At 45.2% G+C, this 21581-nt stretch overlaps 1 protein-coding gene across 2 annotated transcripts in view; it reads left to right on the top strand.

Moving 5' to 3' along the window:
• Positions 1-21581, top strand: part of NCSTN (nicastrin) — a 156179-nt gene that overhangs the window by 127393 nt on the left and 7205 nt on the right. For both annotated transcript variants that reach the window (XM_078669750.1, XM_078669749.1), the window contains exon 16: positions 21152-21361. In XM_078669750.1, the coding sequence (XP_078525876.1) occupies positions 21152-21361 (210 nt within the window). The remainder of the gene's footprint in view (positions 1-21151; positions 21362-21581) is intronic.

Here is a 21581-nt window from a genome sequence, read left to right as displayed (position 1 = left end):
TACATCTTACATGTCATATCCTGCACTATTGCACAGTTATACAACCTGCATCCATTTTCACTCTTCTCTCTAAGGCACCGACTACTATCCCATATATCTTTGGTTGCACACGAGTTACACCCCTGCCCCCTAGGGCCACTCTTGATCCATATATCTCTGGTTGATCACTAGTGTCACCTCTGCCCCTTAGGGTCACTTTTGATCCGTGTAACTTGATACTTGCATCTGTACCCTTTCCCAGTATTTTACTTCACTTCTGTACTTTGTAATGCCGTATATATTTGCTTTACTCTGTAATATCATATGTATTTGCTATACTGTAATAACGTATGTATTTGATATACTGCACACTCGTATATCCTGGCTATGCTGATTGATCACTAGTGCCACTTTTGTACTCTATAACCTACTGTATGTATATGTTTCTCTGCACACTCTTACATTGGGACTATGCTGATTGATCACTAGTACTACTATTGCACTGCGTAACTTACCGTATGCATTTGTTTCTCCTGCACATGTGTACCACTACACTGCACTCCCCCATTCCCTCCTAAACCATCATCGCAATATGGATCCGATCGGCAATCACACATATAAAATCAACTACCCACCGTCACTCACCAAAAAAGCCGCTAAACGCTTTAAACACAACTTCCTTAGGTCACACCCTGAAACCCCCTTTGCTGACACCTACTTCTCACCGGTCACTGGATCCCAGAACACTGATATCATATTCCATACCACACGCAGAGCTCAATGGAGAAAAGCGTTCCTCACCCTACTCACCGTCTCCTCCACCAGGAAATCCGCCCACAGCCTAACTCTCTCCATCACACCATCCCAACTCTTACCATCACCATTTACAATAACGGGATTGTCCTAGCTCAATCCACAGACAGGAACCTGGAACTGCTAGACAACTTGTTCCCCACCTTCAAAAAGCACCTCTCCCACTCGCGGTCCAACACTCATATCCCCTCCAGTCCCACCAACCATGACCTCACAGCCACATACTCCTCAATCAGGGACACACCTACCACCCCTGATCGCCCATCTCCCACCCACAACCCCTCTAGCCCAGTTCAGCACCATGCACACGCCTCAAACACAGACACAGATCGCTCCCCCTCTTACACCACTCACACCCCCACCCCTTTTAACAACACCCAGACCTCCACACACACCATCAACACTCCTCTCACACCTACAGCGGGCATCATCACTCCGCTCACCCCTAACAGCACAGCTCTCACACACAACACACCTAACATAGTCCAGCACCAGAACAACACGCACTGCGACAAATCCCCCCCTTCATCCCCCCCCATTCTCAGCCCCCATTACCCACTAGCTAACCACGCAGAACACACCTCCTCTCTTAATTCAACTCCCCCTCCCCACAACAGGACCATCCCCTATCCCATTTCCCCTCCTACTCTCAGCCCCCATTACCCTTCCTGCTCCCCCACCACGATTACCAGTCTCCCAGCCTACACCCTGACCCCCCCGCCTACCACCAATGCCCTCACTCATACCGCCAACCTCCTCCCTACCTCATCCACACCCCTCCCGCCAAAAACATCTCTCCCCCTAGCACCTCCCCGTACACCAACACAACGCATACCTCCTCGAACACCAGCCCACGCACCCACCTGCACACGAATTCCCTAGTCAGCCATTCACCTCTGACTGCTGCCCCCACCTCCACCACCTACCCCACGATGGACATCAGCATGGCCACCCTTACTCAGATCAAAGAAGACATACACAACATCAAGGAACTACTCGCCACCCACCTCATACACCCTGCACCCACCTCCCCTCTCAACTTGTCCCCTACCCCTCCAGCTGACTCCCTCACTCAACACGCCCCAAACAGGGCGTCAATTGCTGTCCATAGGCGCAGCAATTGCCCTCGTCCCCCTCGTCGTCCCTACAACCCCTCACACAACTACACCTCGCCGCCCAAAGGGTCCCCTCGTCCCACTTGTCGTCCCTACAACCCCTCACACAACTACACCTCCTCGCCGAACGGGTCCCCCACCCCTCCGACTAACTCTCTCACTCAACTCTCCCTCAACCTGACCTCACTCCCAGCTAGCAATCGCAACAATCGCCCTCGTCGCACCCTCAACTCTACTTCTGACCGCGACACACTCACCCTTCTCCGCTCCTATGACCCAGCCCCCCAAAATAACACAATGACCCCACACCTCAACATTCCCACGATACACTCAAATCCCCTTAGACCCCCCACACTAAACAGCAGATTCTCCATCCCCAATAACCTTAGAAAAGTCCCTCTCTCTCTAGAACCGTCCACCACTCTCAACACACCTCGTCTCAAATGCACTCTCCTCAACTGTAGATCGGCCTCGAAACACTCTGCCGCTATTGCTGATCTCATCTTATCAACGGACCTTGACATACTCATCTTGACCGAAACCTGGCTAACTGAATCTTCGACACCTATAATGGACATTCTGGTTCCTCCCAACTACCACATTATCAGGCTAGACAGAGTAGGCAAATTAGGTGGTGGAATCGCATGCATCTACAGGAATAATCTCTCTGTGCAGAAAGTCAATTCTACCTCCCTACCATCCCCAACAACCTGGGAATACATCTGCCTTGACATTATCAGTGAGGGCAAACCGATATGCTCTCTTCACAGCATCTACCACCCACCCAGGGACAACTTCACTTTTTCCCAACAAATCATGGATATGATCACAACCAATTCCGGACGGCAGCTCACCCAAATTTACCTTGGTGACTTCAACCTTCACTGGAATGATTGCAAGGACGCGGTGGTAAATAGTCTTAAAAACTTCCTCGATGCCCTCAACCTAACCCAAATATGCAACAGCCCGACCCACGAGAAAGGTTCTATCCTCGACCTGATCATCTCCAAAGAGGAATCTATCCAACTCGACTCTATCCAACCCTGTGACTGGTCAGATCCTCATACTGTCACATTCTTTATCAATGAAAAAGTTAAAGTTAACCCGGCTCAAGTATCCAAACCCAAAGTCTGGAAAAGAGACATGAAAAAAACTCAACCCAGGCTCTCTACCCCCTAACAGGTGCAATCTCTTACTGCCACCGACAGGCGATACGGAAGTTCAAACACTGACTGACCACTATCTCAACGCTAAGACCTCTATAATTAATGAGGCTGCTACTATGCAGCTAAATAGAGCCTCTACTAAAATCTCTAATCCATGGTACGACGGGAGACTCAATGAAGATAGACGAGACATGCGAATGGCAGAGCGTACCTGGAGATCAGCTCCCTCGGCAATGCACCTAAAAAATCTGAAGAAAAAGAGAAACGCCTACTTCAGGAAAATAAAACGCTCAAAATCAGACTTCTTCAGCCTCCAGCTCGACCAAGCAAAAAACCGTCCGAGAAAACTGTTTGCGCTAATCAGATCACAATCCAAGGATCAACCCCAACCACTCATCACTACGCGTGAGGCACCATCCTGTGAAGACTTCGCTGCTTTCTTTACCCAAAAAACTGACAACATAAAGAGCGATCTCCTCATTGACGCAAGCCTCTACTCCAAACCCCAGTGCCTAGCAGCCACTGAACCAAAAAACAATGCCACATGGTCAACCTTTGGCACATACTCAGAAGAAGAAATTGGCAAACTGCTCAGCACCCTGAAACCATCCAATCACCTCACGGACCCCCTTCCTGCTGCAGCAGTAAAAGACTTTACCCCCTTTCTTATCCCTCTCTGGACTAAAATTATCAACAGCTCTCTCCAACAAGGAAGCATACCTGACTCCCTAAAAGTTGGTCAGGTCACACCCCTCCTAAAGAAACCTACAGCCGACCCCTCTGATCTCAACATCTACCGTCCCATTACCAATATTCCCACTCTCACCAAACTGCTGGAAAAATGCGCACAACTACAATTGTCTAAACACATTGAGCAATTTGATCTCCTCAACCCGCACCAGTCAGGCTTCCGAGCAGGGCACAGTACAGAAACGGCTATGACTCACATAATTGACAACGCACTTCAAATGCTAGACCAAAACGACACCTGCCTCCTCATCCTTCTTGATCTCTCCTCAGCATTTGATACCGTTAAACATGAGAATCTACTTGAGCTCCTAAACACAAGAATGGGCTTATCTGGAACTGTTCTCAAGTGGTTCACCTCCTTTCTTCACAACAGGTCGCAGAAATTCAAGAGTAACAACCTGATGTCTTCGCCAATACCCGTAACGCTAGGTGTCCCCCAAGGATCCTCTCTATCCCCAACTCTGTTCAACCTAGTCATGGAACCGCTCACCACCTTGCTACAAGCATCCAATGTACACTTTCACATGTACGCAGATGATACCCAACTTTATCTCAAATTACAGTCCCCCAAGGACATCTTGCTCCTGAACTCAACGATCAGATGCACCCAATCCTGGCTGGCAGATAATCATCCCAAACTCAATGCCCTGAAAACAGAGTTCCTTCTGATCTCACCTCCAGCGAAGGTCTCCACCACTCAAATTTGGCTTAAAGACCTAACCGCACTCAATGTCCAACCCACCATCGTGGACTCAGCAAAATCCCTAGGCATAACACTCGACACCAATTTGAACATGCAGCAACATATCAGCAAGGCAACAAAGGGAGCAAACTTCCAGATCAGCACTCTGAGGAAACTTAAACCCTACCTCCCAGCCAAAGACTTCCAAACGGCAGTACAAGCACTAGTCATCCCTCGAATTGAATACGGCAGCATCGCCCTCTGTGGACTCCCCCTAACTACAACCGCACCCCTAAGAGCTTCTCTAAACGCTGCAGCGAGACTCATCACTGGGTCAAAAAAACACTCCCATATTACCCCTGACCTGAAATCCCTGAACTGGCTGCCATTTGAAGCCAGAATACATCTGAAAATCGCCTGCATGACACACAAGGCGGTACATCTAAACTCACCCGGATACCTCGCTCAGAAACTGACTACCTCTGGAGGAGCTAGAAACACCAGAGTCACAAACTATCTTCTGTTGAAACCTCGAAGATTCCGGAAGGAAAAAACATATAAGCGCTCCTTCTCGGAAATGGCGCCTAGGATCTGGAACTCTCTCCCGCCCGAAACCAGGCTTATCTCCTCCACCACACTCTTTAAAAATGAAGTAAAAGCTATCCTCATGGCTAAATACACCTGAACTATTATCCTGACCACGGTTAGTACTCTGCACCAATCTATACTACATGTTTGACCCTTTTGATTATTTGTATGAACTGTCTTATTACTCACATGTTTGGCTTTGTAGCCACCTATTTGTACCATTTTGTACTCATGTCATGTTGGGCTTAGTTGCCACCTATTTGTATTAATTGACCTATTGATTTATCTGTTAACCATGCTCCCCCATGTACTCCTCTTTGTAAAGCGCTCTGATATCTGCAAGGATCTTGTCCGCGCTGTATAAAACTTTCAAAATAAATAAAAATAAATAAATCCTTTTCTGCACCATATACACTGCTGATATGGTATTCAGGGAGACCTTACTTAGTTTCTCTGGCTAATATTTAGAAGTGGAACAGCCTAACAAGGCAATTCAGCAGCTACTGGAGGTCGGACGTGGCAATAGTGATTTGTCCTTCTTGTGGCCTGGAACTAGAGACAGTAGAACACATGTTTTTTGTCTGCCCGTGACATTGTGATTCATGCCGCAGATGGCTTCGACCAGTCTGCCCAAACATGAGGGTAACTCTTTATATAGAAGCTCAACGAATCTTAGGAACTGATGCATCTGGCCCTGTGGTATTTTCGGTGAATCTCTAATTGTTCAATGTCTGGATCAAACGTGATAAGATCTTGAAACAACCTCCAGGGCCTTGTGATCAGATGCTGTTGAGAACAAGCTAGCGGTGAGCCAGTTTTACCCAGGGATCAATGACTCAGGCCTATGTGATCATTGCAAGTCAGGAGCCAATGAATTTACGTAGGAATCATTCATGTTTTTTCTCACTAGTGTTATACTTGCATAATTATTGTCTATGTCTAGCTTGTGATTGGTGGGATTTTATGTTTTCTTTTTATACTTGTAGTCTTGTATCGCTTCTTAAATTGGGGTATTTTGCCTTAAATGATGTATTCTGTTTTTATGTCACATATTTTAACTTTGCTACAGCGATGATGATACTGGTTTTATGGTTGATTTACTTGCCCAAGAAACCAAATAAAGTATTCTTCATTTGAAGTGGAACAGCTTCGTATTTGCTTGTCTTTTGACTGGAATACCTTTTTGGGCCACAAGTTGATTTCATTTAGGGGAAAGAAAATCCAAAAATACTAACCAAAAGCCATTTGTGTACTCCGGAACCAGCCTCAAAGGTGAGGATGTCATAGGCATCAAACACAGGCAGCTGCAAAATAAGCAGTCTCTAGCCAGCATCCCCCTTGCCAGCTGCAGCAATCCTTTCATGAATGTCCAACACTTAAAACTCCTTTAGAGGTAGATACCAGTTCAGTGGTACTCAAAGCAAGGACACCTCAGTCCCCAAACAATCACCCCCTACCACTCAACACCTGTTTATGCACATGTCAAGCTATTCTCCCCAGTGGAAGGACATAACCTAGGACAAATGTGTGCGTTCCATCATCACTCACGGCTACTGCCTGGAATTTCATACCACACCACCAAATATTCCATCAGGCTGGCATAGGATCAGCGAAGACCGCCACCGCCGCCGCCACCACCACCACCACCACCACCACCACCACCACCACCACCACCAGCTGCTGCAAGAGAAATTGTAGACATTACTCAAAAAGGGAGTTATCCAACCTGTTCCACCACACCAGCAAGAACACTGCATTTTTTCATATCCCCAAGAAACAAGGGACGTTTCGGCCTATAGTCTACCTACGATTGCTCAATTGAAATTTATCATGTCAGAGCACCAGAATGACAATCTTGAAAAGTTCTGTGTCAGGGTACACGGTGAACCTCACACTCAAGGGTGCCTGCTTCCACATCACCATTCACCCAGCTCATTACTGGTGCCTCAGATTTGTGCTAAGTGGACTTTACTGTGAGCTCTATCCTTCATTTTGGGGTTACAACAGCCTCTCAGGTGTTTGCCAAATGTTTGGCAGCAGTAGCTGCACATATTCCTCACAATGGTATTCATGTTATTCAGTGACATGCAAAGCCTGCCCTAGCAGTGAGAGGATGATGGCATGTCAAAGGCTGGTTCTTCTTTAGTACAAAGTCACATCCTCAGACCATGAGAATGATAATGAAACTGTTTGAAATGATGGTGTTTTGCAATGCACTAGTCCCAAATGCCTGATTGCACATGCTCTTCTGCAAGAGTGCCTTGCAAGACAGTGGTCACAAACAGCGGGCAGTGGGAAGATCTAGTGTTCGTGGTGCTCAAGGTTCAAGTCCTAAGTTTCATCCCAAGGTGGTATCACCTTTTCACCTCAGGCGGTAGCGCGCCCAGTCTTGTTTCCACAACCAGATTCAATAGACATCTCCAAAGCGGTCAACTGATTAACACCCCATACTTTGTGGACGTCTGAGGCTGCCAGCAGGCTATGGATGGCCAGACAGCTTAAGGACTTTGTTCCAGACATCTGCTTCATCTGCTCACTAGCTGCCACTTACAAAGGGCACTACTTTACGGTCGATGCAGAGCATGTGTATCTATGGCCACTCATGCTATAAATGGAAAATGTTACTGTAGAAAAAAACCTCTTTTTGTATGATCACCCCTCAAGCTTTGGACTGATGCTGCTGGTTTTTCGACTCTGTGGTGCACTGGGCCCTTGTTAAAGGGGGAAAAAGACTCAGAAGACCATAAGACTCCAGGTAGTTACAGGTACTGGTCCTCCTGGATCTGACTGGTTCCTGTCGCTGCCCCCTGACCTTTTGTGGTCCATCCAAGTAAAGACTAATAGCTGTGCCAACCACTTGGCTACTAACTGCTTACAATGTATTGCATTTTTATAAATGAATTTACTTAACTTTGAAAAATCATATCTTTACAATTCCCCCTCTATAGATTTTTGTCGTTTTAGTGCCCATTTTACGCACACTCTATTTTTATGATTTGGTGTTGTATTTTTATTGTGCCATGTTGCTTACTTAGATGTTGCTTTGGTGCTTCTAAATATTTTACACTTGTTCCTTGGATTTAGCCTGACTGCTCTGTGCCACAGCTACCCAGGACAAAGCGATTTTTTTTTAAACGAATCCAACTGAACCTGATAAAGGTTGTGACATTATTACGAATATACCTCCTTAAAACGCATGAGATTTGTTTGCATGCCATTACAACATGGTAGTCACAACGACCGGGTTGTTTGTACGCAATACCATTACATCGCAAGTCATTACAACGATATGCAGTAGGGGGCGCGCTGGATTTAGGAATAGTATTATTTACTATTCCTACTCCAGTTTGCGCAACAGCAGGGAAAGTGTTGGATTTTAAATCCAATACCAGTGCGCCCCTACAGCAATTCGTTGTAATGACTTGTGATGTAATGGTATTGCGTACTAACAACGCAGTTGTTGTAACGACTGCGTTGTTATGGCATTGCACTGTGGAGACAGCGTTGTAAACGCTGTTTCCCCATTATTACATGGTGAGTTCTCAAAACCACACCACATAGTAATTTACTTTACTACAGTTACTCTGTAAGCATTTGTTTGTAGGATGTAGATTTCCAGACACCTACCTGTAGACTTGTGATGATTGCAGGTCTCTTGTGTTATTTACCCACCTGACACTTCATAATTCGCATGGTGCACCAGACTATGCTTGCTTGACACTCCATCCACATTCTCATCGCTTTGCGAAAAGCAATCTAACATTGAGTCGATGCCTGTTCAATTTGTGGACTGAAGATGGAGTCCCAACACATCTCTTGTTTTTTTAGGTTTCGTCTCCGCTAGCGCATGCGCTAGCGCGAAGCGAGAGCTTATGTAGGCACTTCAGAAATGCTCCGAAAAAGCGGATCACACACAGTGCATGTGCGACGGGCGCACGCTCACCGTTCGGCAGCCTGCGGCCACTGACAACAGGAAAGCCTTTGATCTATATCACTCCCCTCTCCCACTCCCTCCTCCCACTTGCTCCTGCTGAGCCTCACAAAGTGGTTGCATCTCGGCCACAGACTTCCTGGCTCGCACGCCGATACTTTGTTGCAATATTCCATTACATTAAGCCTTTCTGCTTGAGCCAGCTGTTTTTTTTGTCACCGTCCTTATCATAAGTGGATCAAACAGCGCCACAATTAGAGGTTACAGCAGTTTTCGATAGAGAGGTTAATTTAATATTTGGAAATATATTCCATGCACCACTGAAACAGTACTCACTCCAAATATGCAAATCTCTACATTTAATCGTTTGTATTGTCTACATAGAAGTTGCTAACAGGGCAGTTCATTCTTTTCTGCTTTTCCCTGTTTCTGCCACACACTCCACTCCTTTGTGTCTCCTTTCCTACTTAACTTTTCATCCTTTCTCCTTTAATCCCATTTCCACCTTCTCACAACCCCTTCGAGCACTGTTATCTTAACATTTGTGTTTCTCTCTGTCTTATGATGTCTGCCCTGCCACCACTTACTTCGGAACCTCACACACCCTCACCCTCACACCTCCTCACCCTCACACACCCTCACCCCCTCTAACCCTCACACACCCTCACTCACCCTCACACACCCTCACAACCTCACTCACCCCCCTCACCCACCCTCACACACCTTCACTCACCCTCACCCCCCTCACAACCCTCTCACTCTCACACACCCTCACCCACCCCCACCCTCACCCTCACACACCCCCACCCTCACACACACCCACCCTCACACACCCCCACCCTCACACACCCTCACACACCCACACCCTCACACACCCACACCCTCACACATCCCTCACCCTCACACCCCTCACCCTCACACCCCTCAACCTCACACCCCTCAACCTCACACCCCCTCACCCTCACACCCCCTCACATCCCCTCACCCTCACATCCCCTCACCCTCACTCACCCTCACTCACCCACCCTCACACACCCTCTCACCCTCACACACCCTCACCCACCCTCACACCCTCACCCTCACACCCCCTCCCTCACCCCCTCACCCCCCTCACCCTCACCCTCACCCCCCTCACCCCGTCACACCCCCTCACCCTCTCACCCTCGCACCCCCTCACTCTCACGCCCCCCTCACACACCCTCACCCTCACACCCCTCAACCTCACCCCCCTCACCCTCACACACCCGCTCACCCCCACACCCCCTCACCCTCACACCCCCTCACACCCCCTCACACACCCTCACCCTCACAACCCTCTTACCCTCACAACCCTCTCACCCTCACACACCCTCACCCTCACACCCCCTCACACCCTCACACCCCCTCACCCTCACACACCCTCACGCACCCTCACACCCACTCGCATCTCCCCTCCCCGTCACACCCCCTCTTACCCTCACACACCCCCTCACCCTCACACACCCTCAACCTCACACACCCTCACACCCCCTCACCCTCACACCCCCTCACCCACCCTCACAACCTCACACCCTCACACCCCCTCAGCCTCACACCCCCTCACCCTCACACCCCCTCACCCTCACACCCCCTCACCCTCACACCCCCTCACCCTCACACACCCTCACCCTCACACACCCTCACCCTCACACACCCTCCCACCTCCTTGCCCACCCTCTCACCCCCACACACCCTCACCCTCACACACCCTCTCACACACCCTCATCCTCACACCCCCTAAACCTCATACCCCCTCACCCTCACACCCTCCCCATCACCCTCACATCCTCACCCTCACCTGCTCACCCTCACACCTTCACCCTCCCCCCACACCCCCTCACCTTCACACCCCCTCACCCTCACACCCCCTCACCCTCACACCCCCTCACCCTCACACCCCCTCACCCTCACACCCCCTCACCCTCACACCCCCTCACCCTCACACCCCCCACCCCCTCACCCTCACACCCCCTCACCCTCTCACCCTCACACCCTCTCACCCTCTCACACACCCTCACTCACTCACCCTCACTCACTCATCCTCACACACCCTCACCAGCATAGCATAACAAATCATAGCATAGCATAACAAAACACAGCATAGCATAACAAAAAAAGTATAACAAAACACAACAAAACATAGCAGAACAAAACAGCATAGCATAACAAAACGTAGCATAACAAAACCTAGCAAAACACAACAAAGCATAGCATAACACAACTCACCAAAACATAGCATACCTAACAAAACATAGCAAAGCATAGCAAAACATAGCATAGCATAAAAAACACAACAAAACATAGCATAGCATAACAACTGTGGGATCCACAGGATAGGGAACTACATAAGAAATTGCTAGCTGACTATAAGTCCTCGGTCATCAAAGAAAAACAGTTATATTTCACCAATCTCACTACCTCCCTTACTTCTTCTAGTGAGATATTTAAGATCGTGGACTCACTTTGTACTCTTCAGGTTCCGGATCCAGTAGTGGGCTCACAGGAGCTTTGTGACAACATATCAGAGTTCTTCTATAAGAAGATTGATGATATCTATACGGCTCTGGAAACGCAAAGAACTAGTATGGATGATTCCTCTCTTCAAATTTTGAAGAGTTTGGAAGCCTGGTCGACTGACCATGTTAATACCTTAACGGATTTTCCGCCTCTTACTTTGGAAAAACTTGATAATATTCTTGATAGGATTAAATCCTCATCCCCTCTGGATCCATGTCCTCTGAAAATCCTGAAGGATTGCAGAGCCACTTTGTTGCCACCTCTGCTAGAGGTGATGAATGGATCTATCACCCAAGGCATCTTCCCTGTAGTGTGGAAGAGGGCGATAGTTAAGCCATTACTCAAGAAACCCACGCTGGACCCGGAACAGCTGAAAAATGTTAGACCTATTTCGCTGTTACCCGCTCCCGCAAAAATACTTGAGTCTTACCTTAATTGTCATCTTTCCACTTTTCTAGACTCATCTGGGTATCTTGATGGATCCCAACATGGCTTTCGCAAAGTCCATAGTACGGAGTCTGCGTTGACCATGGTGGTAAATAATATCCGTATGAAGGTAGATGCTGGACATACTACAGTACTTGTCCTTTTGGACCTTACCGCAGCATTTGATACCCTGTCTCCTTCTATCTTAACATCTCGGTTGAGGGAGGCAGGGATCTCAGGTGTGGCTCTTAACCTCCTGCACTCTTTTTTACAACATAGAGAGCAGAGAGTCAAGCTCGGCGAATTTCTATCCCCTGTCAAATCCTTGCAATGTGGGGTGCCCCAAGGGTCGGCCTTGAGTCCGACCCTATTTAACATTTATGTTGCACCCCTTGCGAGGTTAGTAAAATCTCAGGGGATGGAAGTGGTGTCATACGCCGATGACACTCAAATTATGGTGTCATTAGCCCACTCAGTATCTACATCTGCCGCCAACTTCAGAACCTGTATGCAGACAGTGTCTGACTGGATGCTTCAGAATTCTCTGAAGTTGAACGGCGATAAAACCGAGATCCTGGTCTTTGGCAAGGACCAGGATATTTGGTCTACTGAGTGGTGGCCGTCTACGCTGGGAACTTGTCCATCTCCTTCCCAGTCAGCCAGGAATCTCGGCGTTATTTTCGAAACCTCGCTGTCTATGACCCTACAGGTTAATCGCACGGTTGCTACCTGCTGGGGAGTTATAAAAATACTCAGGAGAATTCTTCATTATCTCTCTCTCCCAGCACGGAAGCAGATAGTAGTGGCATTGGTGGGCTCGAGGTTGGATTACTGCAATGTACTATATGCAGATGCCAACAAGGGGCTCACCCAGCGGCTACAAATTGAACAAAACGCTGCGGCCCGTTTTGTCCTAGCACTCCCAAATACTTCATCTGCCACTATGGCCAGAAGGACTCTTCACTGGCTTCCTATTCAACTGAGGATTTCCTTTAAAATTCTTTGCTTAGCTTATAGAGCTTTATCAGAAAGATCTACGCACCCGTTAAGCGCCTTGCTTACTCCCTACCAGCCGGGGAGAGCGCTTAGATCTGCTGAGTTGAATCTGTTGGTCGTCCCTCGAGCCAAAAGAGCACGATGGGGAGATAGGGCATTCTCAATTGTTGCACCAAAGTTGTGGAATTCTCTCCCCCAAGATATCAAGACACAGTCCTCTCTCTCCTCTTTTAAAAAGGCCCTTAAAACCTGGTATTTCGTCAAGGCTTACCCGCAATAGTTGTATAACTGCATAGTGGTATCTCTAACAGCTGTTACTGTTTGGTTATGCGCCTTGACGCCCATTGGGCTTAGTTGCGCCATATAAATTGCTTTTAATAATAAATAATAATAATAACAAAACACAACACAACATAGCATAACAAAACAAAGCTTAGCATAACAAAACATAGCATAGCAAAACAAAGCATAGCATAACAAAACGAAGCAGAGGATAGCAAAACTAAACATAACATAACATAACAAATCATAGCATAACAAAACACAACACAACACATAGCATAACCCAACAAAACATAGCATAGCTTAACAAAACATAGCATAGCAAAACAGCATACCAAAAACAACCAAACATAGCATAACAAAACATAGCATAGCAAAACAAAGCATAGCATAATAAAACACAACAAAACATAGCATAGCATAACAAAACATAGCATGGTATAACAAAACATAGCATAGCATAACAAAGCATAGCAAAGCATAGCATAGCATAGCATAATAAAACACAGCATAGCATAACAAATCAAAGCATAGGATAACAAAAGATAGCATAGCATAACAAAACAAAACATAGGATAGCAAAACAAAACATAGCATAGCATACAGCATCATTCAGCACCACCACAGCATCACTTAGGGGCACCACAACATCACGATGCGTTACCGCAGCATAACTGAACGCTACAGCATCACTCGTTCGCCACCACAACATCAATCTGTGCAACCATTCAACAACAACTGGTTCAAATATGTTCTTTCAATGTTTCAAGCTTTATTACAAATGTAACAAAAAGATGTTAATATTTCACTTCTGTTCTTGGATTTTTGTCACAATAAAATGCACTGAACATAATCTTCACAAAAGTTATTTACAAAAGTTTAAGCTGTTGCCATTATAAATTACAATAACTTTTATTTAAGTATTGATTATTTAAAAAAATGTAAAGCATTTGTAATATCCATTCATGTAAGTCACGTAAATACAACAGATATTGCATTACAAATGCTATAGGTGTCACATTTGCGAAAGTTATAACTATTGGCATTGTAAATGACAAAGCTATTAATTTCGCTATTTTCAAAAACAAAACATAAATAAAAAATGTGTCATTTACAATACCAATAGCTCAAACTTTCCTAATGCGAGACCTATTACATTGCAAATGCTTCTTATTTATTAACTTTATTTGTATGTTTTGAGTAACACATAACACAGGTGTACAATCCAGTGTCAGCATTCATTGAAAGTATAGACTTCGGCACGTTGGTTGCCATCCCGGCAATCACATAGTAGTCTCCCCGTTCATGAAAACCATCTAATCCCATTCCCCTTCTGAGCTCGTACTGTCGCCCCCCCCCCCCCACACTACCCTCCCCGATGTACTTTGAGGGCTCCCCTGAGGCTCCTCGACCAGCAAGTGTCACAGCACATCTCTAACGTTAAAGGCTTCCTCGAAGAGAAACAACTTGCAAACATTTGAACCCACATTAGATGGCAGGAGTATGCAGAGCCTGTGAATCTACAGCATCTACACGCTATGAACCGATGCTTACAGGATAAGTTATATTTTCCTTCCAAAGTAAGGCTTGTGTGATGAATTGTCAACTGGAGCCAAGTTATTTATGCCAATGCAACATTCCAAGGTCACCCTGAGCTCAAAAAAAAAAGGAACCGTCTATGGCTTTCCTAGTCAAAACCCCACTTGCAGAAGTCTGTAACGCTGCAAAATGGTGCTCAGGTCGGACAAAAACTACGTAAAACTTTGTTTCAAATGTCTTCTACAGCTGCTGGAAAGCCACAACTTTATAAAATATAACCATACCAACAATAGCTCACCACAGTGTTGCATACAATCTGCACACAGATTACAGGAGTACAGAAGACCGGCTCAACGAGGTAACCAGTGGCGAGCAGTGAACCTCAGCTGTGGAGAGTCGTTGAGCAAAGTGCCAATCCCTGTGGCAGGCACTGCAATAAAACACAGTGCCTTTAGACTTGCATCCCAAAGCTCTCAATCATGGCTCGTTTACAGGTTTTGTAATTGCCCGTTACTGAGAGCTCTGGAATTGAGGCAGAGTGTCAATGCACATTTTTCACAGTGCCTGTCAATGGGCCAAAAATATAAAAATATAATGAAAAATTTACTCGCCCCACGCTCCTTGTCCTGTTTACAGTCAGCGCGACGGCACCTCATGGAGCATCAGCCAGCTCCCTCCCTCCAAATCCTGATGCTGCTCTCATGCCGCAGATGAGCAGCATGAGAGCAGCACCAGGATTGGGTGGAGTGGGCTGATTCGACGCTCAAGCCGGCACAGCGGGCCTGTGCCTGTTCTTCACCCAGCTGTCTAAGACCAACTAGGTGGAGAGGTTTATATTGTGTATATCAGGCTGGCTGTCGCTAGACAGCGAGCCAAAATGACATGTGCAGTGTAAACTGGTTGAGTGCGCACCACTCCCCTGCTGTCAGTCAGTAGCAGTGTCCCTCCCCACACAATGCTCGGGCTGGGAGTAGTGAAAAATACATAAATCAGTTTGCCATTTTATTTTTCACTTTTGCTGCACTGCCAGCAGGGGGGTGATGCTTCTCTGCCATAATGAGGTGGCCGCCGCTGGAGGTAACCCCAAGCGCTAACTGGTAATGTGAACAATGATCTCTATTAGCGCCAACAATGAATAACCTTACCTAAATCCCTATGAACCGTCAGACTGTGGTCCTACAGTAATTTGGGTTGTCTTTTTTTCCAGGATATTCTCCTCTCACAGGGGTGGCTGGTCGGTTAGCTGAGTCCCAATCTAGGCCATCGTGGGCCTGCTAGGGCCCACAAAAGCCACCACTTTAGAGAGACTGGTACTGAATTTTAGTCTGTGCACATCATGTGATGTACAGCGGTGCATGCCGAAACGGAAACCTTTACATACCTCTGATAATCAATTAGACCTTTCCTGCATTAGACCTTTTTAAGCACATTTTCCCTCAGGACAAGCAAAACCTGCGGTGTCTCTGTTCTTGGGCTTGCTAAAGTCTATCATACATCTGTAGGAAATATGATTATTATTTGGGATGGGTGACAACCCACCTCAAGGAATAATCGCAACCCTTGTCAGGGTGAACCCTCAAAGTCACTAAATTAACCTGAGTTCAACGCTGTGGTAGCTATGACACAGAACATGACCGGCTTAACTTGGGGCAACGTGTAAAATATTTATACAGTATTAAAACAGCAATAAAGTTGAAATGCAAAACAATAAAAATCCCCAAAATAATTACACAAATAGAGTAACATTTAATAAACAAAATATCACCAAAATGACACATCCAATAATGGGAACTGGAAATATGATATATTTTTTTAAGTTTTAAGTAGGAATAGCACCAAGAAGAATAAAGCAGGATTTAACATTTAAGCAGGATTGGACATTGTAATATAAAAATGAGTCCCTATGTGATTGGAATCAGTCTAGTTGTGGGGGCAAAGGAGGGTTCTCCCAGGTGTAGGCTTACATTTACCTGTGACACAAGAGGCATCTTTGAAGATCACCCCAATTGTTATAAGAAGCACAAAAACACACTTGTCCAGCAGGATGTAACATTCAAGCAGAATTTGACACTGTAATTTAAAAAAGCATGCTCATAGCCTCTCCCTGCATAATCCATCAGGTTCAGCCTGGTCATCTATGCCCATTTAGGTCAGCCTGTTTTCTTCTTGGAGGCATTTCATACTCATTCACACCTTTTCATATGCTAATTACTGGCTGGCAGATATGGGATGGCAAATGTACATGTATCGCCAACAGCTTTAAGTAGAGAAAAGATAACATCCTAAAAGTACCTTTTCCATAATATTTATCATTAGTCTGACTTCATCATTGAATTGGATTTCGATAACTATTAAAAATAATTATTTAGTTATTTTTGTAGCTGTTTCCTAACCAAAGTTAGCACTATTAAATATAATAATGTAACCCACTGTTTTTCTGGTTAACAGCCAGCCTTGCTGTAGTGAAAATAGCTTTTGGGACTTTTTCCTTGTATGTTATTTCCACTAGACATAACATACAATTCCTACCGGTCCTACTTTTAAATGCCATGCACCCAGCTAATGTCTTCATGGGGTGACTTATAATTATTCAAAATGAAAGTTTTGAATTGTCAAAAGGTAGTATTTTGACAGGTTGAATTTGTAGTTTAAGACTGAAAACAGCCAGGCTACAAATGGTAGGCCTGCAGTTATGTTTACACGGTCAGTGCAGTGGGTGCTGCGTCCACTAGCGACTTTCAGCTTGCAGGCCCCAGGGTACACCACACACTAATCACTTATAGGTAAATTAAATATACCATTTGGGGATATGCCAATGTCACCATGTTGAAAGGGGAACACAGGCATTTTACCACTGGTTAGCAGGGGTAAAGTGCACAGTGTTCTACAGCAGGCAAAAATAGAGTGTCCAGCAAAAGGCAAAAAAACATGGGTGACCCTGCCGAAAGGTCAAGTTTCCTATATATACACCCTCCGTCTACAAAACCAATTGAAGGTTGCATGGTGTTCAAACAGCCGGAGGTGTATCCGTTCTTCCTTTTGGAAACTCTCCCTTTCTGCTATTTTTGTCTGCCACAAAAAGCCATCATGCTCTGGGATCAATATCTGCAGCACTTCTGGAAAAGAAAAGTAAAATGTTGGACTCCATATAGAAGAGATTCTGCTAGACATCTGCCAGGAAGATAAAACAAGGGGCTGTGGAGTTCTTTACACTGCTAATCAGTCTCTTTTTTAGAGAGAAAAAAGATGACTTTTGGGATAGCCTGAGAGAAGCCATGATGCCCTGAACCATAAGTGGTGCCAAGGACTCTGCATACCAGGTAGTTTAAGAAATTTGCAAGTGTCATTCCATGAGACGCGCTTTCTGGCTTCAAATGTAGTCCCTTTCTCCTCTGGGTAAAGTAAAGATTGTGGATATACCTTTTTCAAGATCATCCCTCTTTAGCTCTCACACACTGAAAATTACATTCAGCTCTTATAAATAGAAGCAAAGGCTGTATAACATACTGTCCTGGAGAATCGTTAAGCATTTTCCAAGGTTGAGGTCAACAATGTTCCTATATACTTTTCTGGAAATTAAGGCAACAATTGGAGCGACGTTGGCAGCAGCAACAGCTTCCACAAAATAATTTCTCAAAAGGCAAAAGCTAAAAGGTGTAGTTCTGAACAGCCTTCTTTGACCATGGGTTCCCCTTACAAACAGCCACTGCAGACCACCACCACATGGGTAGGTGAGACAAGGTGGGACGTCCATGCAGAGGAGAAAAACAAAACAGAAACTGGTGCTATATATTGACAAGAATGGCTTTAACATCAGACTGCGTGTTGCTCCACCCAGCATTTCACCAAGGATGTCACATACTCTGCACATGGACCGGCTGGTGCTGAATTTGCATTCCCTTTGGAACAGTTTGGTAGAACGGGTACTGAGTGTCCAAAAGAACAAGGGTTGGAAGCAACACCGGACAGACATCTGGCAAAAATATTTCCTCCCATTAGGGCCTGCATCATCCATCTTTCTGCAGCTGTTCAAGATGTCGTCAGTGCACAATGTCAGCAAGTAGGGGGCGCCACTTAGTCATTTTAATGGAGGCATAAAAGATATTCCACTTGTCCCGAGCAGGGTAAACCTCTCTGACAGTTGTGCATCCCCCTGTTCTCCAGAGCTTGAAAGCAAGCAAGCTGAGTATGACTAGTGGTAGGGATAAATAGGTGGTCAGTGATGACATTCTGTCAGACATCTCTGAAGACTTTGGAACGCCACATATGGGCCTGTTTGCTAGAAATGGAAAATGCTTCAACTTCGCATCCAGATTCCCACAGATTCAATCCATATGGAATGTCTTTTGATAGACTAGTTTAGGAGATTTTCATTCATCTTTCTTCAGATCCCCCTACGTCATCAGGTGATCGCCATGTTAAGATAACTGTTATGATTGCCCTGGACCATCCAGGACAGTTATGTTATCCATACCTACTCCTCTTGTCACTAAAGCCTACAGGAACCTTCCCTGCAGGCTGGGCCATCTCACCAGGATGTTGGTCAAGAGCCTCCACCCTAGTCTATCATGAGCTTGATGGCATTGCACCCAAGTACATACAGTACAGCCACATGAACCTTCCAGATGAGTGCATGACCATTCTGTGACTGTACAAGCATTCTTCCACTCCATCATTCTATAAAAGATCTTAGCTTCCATGATCAGGTATAAAAGTAAGGATGAGTTTTTATATAAAAAGAACATCTTGTACATCTTTTTTTAAACAATCCTGTGCCAAACTATTTCACTGGCATAGAAAGGTCCACCCCAATTAAGAAGATCATCTCTTCTCTGATAGTTGAACATTGTTCTTTACAAATTAGTGGGTGTCTTTTTTGAGTCCCGCTAAATTAGGCTTCAGTGTTTGTCATGGAGCCAGCATTCCTGGTTGCTGTACTTTTCATCTAGTACAGTGAGTGAGCTTGAAGTTCTCTACTTGAAAGAATTAGATATTGTGTTCCAGGCTTCACATCAGTCATACAACTTGCCCTCCAAAACTTTTTTCCAGACCCTTCCTCTTCAACCGAACGGGCCCTCTATACATTGAATGTAAACAGAGCTCTTAGATATTGCTTACCCAATAGAAGACACAACATTCCAAACAGTTTTTTTGTCAGTAGTACTGCGGTTTGTTCTGGCAAGACCACCACAGATCGTTGCAGGATGTATAATGATGTGCATCATTATAATAAAACAAGCATTGGCAAAGCAACAGGTATGGGGCCTATTGGCTTTGCCAGAGGATTTTAGTGATGTAGGACAGAACCCTAGATACTGTACAGCATGGCTAAAGATTTTTACAAAAAACTATGATGTGGCCGCCAGCCCAGAGTACATACAAAAAAACTGGCAAAAGCAAATTTATAAAAGGTTAACCAATCTTTACTTGGTAAACTGAAAGCCAGTAGTTATGCAGATTTGTACAGCATTCTATCACCCGGGAAGGTGTCCTGGCCCTTAGAGAGAGGTCTCTGTACCCATGTAGAATGCCCTTAATCCCACCATCTTCTACGTTTGTCAACTAGAGATCATTTTATACATTAGCCAGGCTCTATTGTGTATGGATTCTGACTCGAGGACAAATTTCCTAGTTTATCATGCCTCCCTTCATTACCCATGTGCCTGACTTGATGTTCTTTCTCTTCCTAAGCATTTGGATTCTACTTCCAAGAGAGGGTTTTCGTTATCTTGCTACCTCAATTCTGCTGTTTATGGATGTGAGAGAGTCTTTCGTCCGAGAAGGAAGGGTTACGTACCTGTAATGTCATCTCTGTTATAGGTATCCCCTCAAAGTCATGATCAACCTAAATGCCTCTTATGGATTTCAGCAGCATACATGAGAGCGTTTAATGAAGTCAAGATCATTTTACTAGGCCACATTAAAAAATAAACTGACTGACTCTGTACTTCATGATGGGTGAGTCTGGTAGTTTCTGAGATTGGAATTGCGTGTCATATTGGATCTGTGTATATATTTTTATGTGTTTAAATATAGCTTAATGAGTAGCCTAATATCCTATAGTTTATTTCACTTTGTTTGGTTTTTTGCAGTGACCCATCCGTTAAATGTCCTGTTCTACTGTAAATTATTGTGGCATCTTACAGGGATGTTTTATTAAAGTGTTTTCATAAGAAATATTTAAAATCTAATTTAAAAAAAACTCTTGGATTCCTTATGTCCTCGAATATTAGTATACTGTTTATGGATCCTGAGATAAGATCCATGAACTAAAACCCAGGATTACAAGTATATTTTCCTTTCTTAATATAAATCCACATCTCCTTCTCAAATATTATTTTTTCTCCAGCTTTATGAATACTTATGGGTACTTGGCTCATTTGATAACTCCACTTCAAGGACACCGTTCTGCGTGAAAACATTGACCCACATGAGTAAAGCAGTGTCCCCTGCTTTTGAGCTAAATGAGTGGGGATCCACAGAGTACTCTACCTGGACTGAAAGTCGCTGGAAGGAAATCCGAGCCAGGATATTTCTGGTAGCAAGCCATGAGCTAGAGGTGAGTCGTTTCTGTATGGTGCTTGGGTTAGTAGTGGCCCATAAAGAATAGAGGTGAAATTCTTATCCGTGTTTGGATCAGGGACTCCCCTGCGTCATTGATGTGTGTGGCTAGCCTGGTGTGGATGACAGTACCCTGGTTAAGTGGTTAAGCAATCTTATGTGCTTCATATGGCCATACTTGCCTCTTTGTTAAAAAAATAGAGCATTATGGACTTTGC

The sequence above is a fragment of the Lissotriton helveticus genome, chromosome 12, assembly GCF_964261635.1.
Source record: "Lissotriton helveticus chromosome 12, aLisHel1.1, whole genome shotgun sequence".
Classification (NCBI taxonomy): Eukaryota; Metazoa; Chordata; class Amphibia; order Caudata; family Salamandridae; genus Lissotriton; species Lissotriton helveticus.
This window is presented reverse-complemented; position numbering and strand designations above follow the sequence as displayed.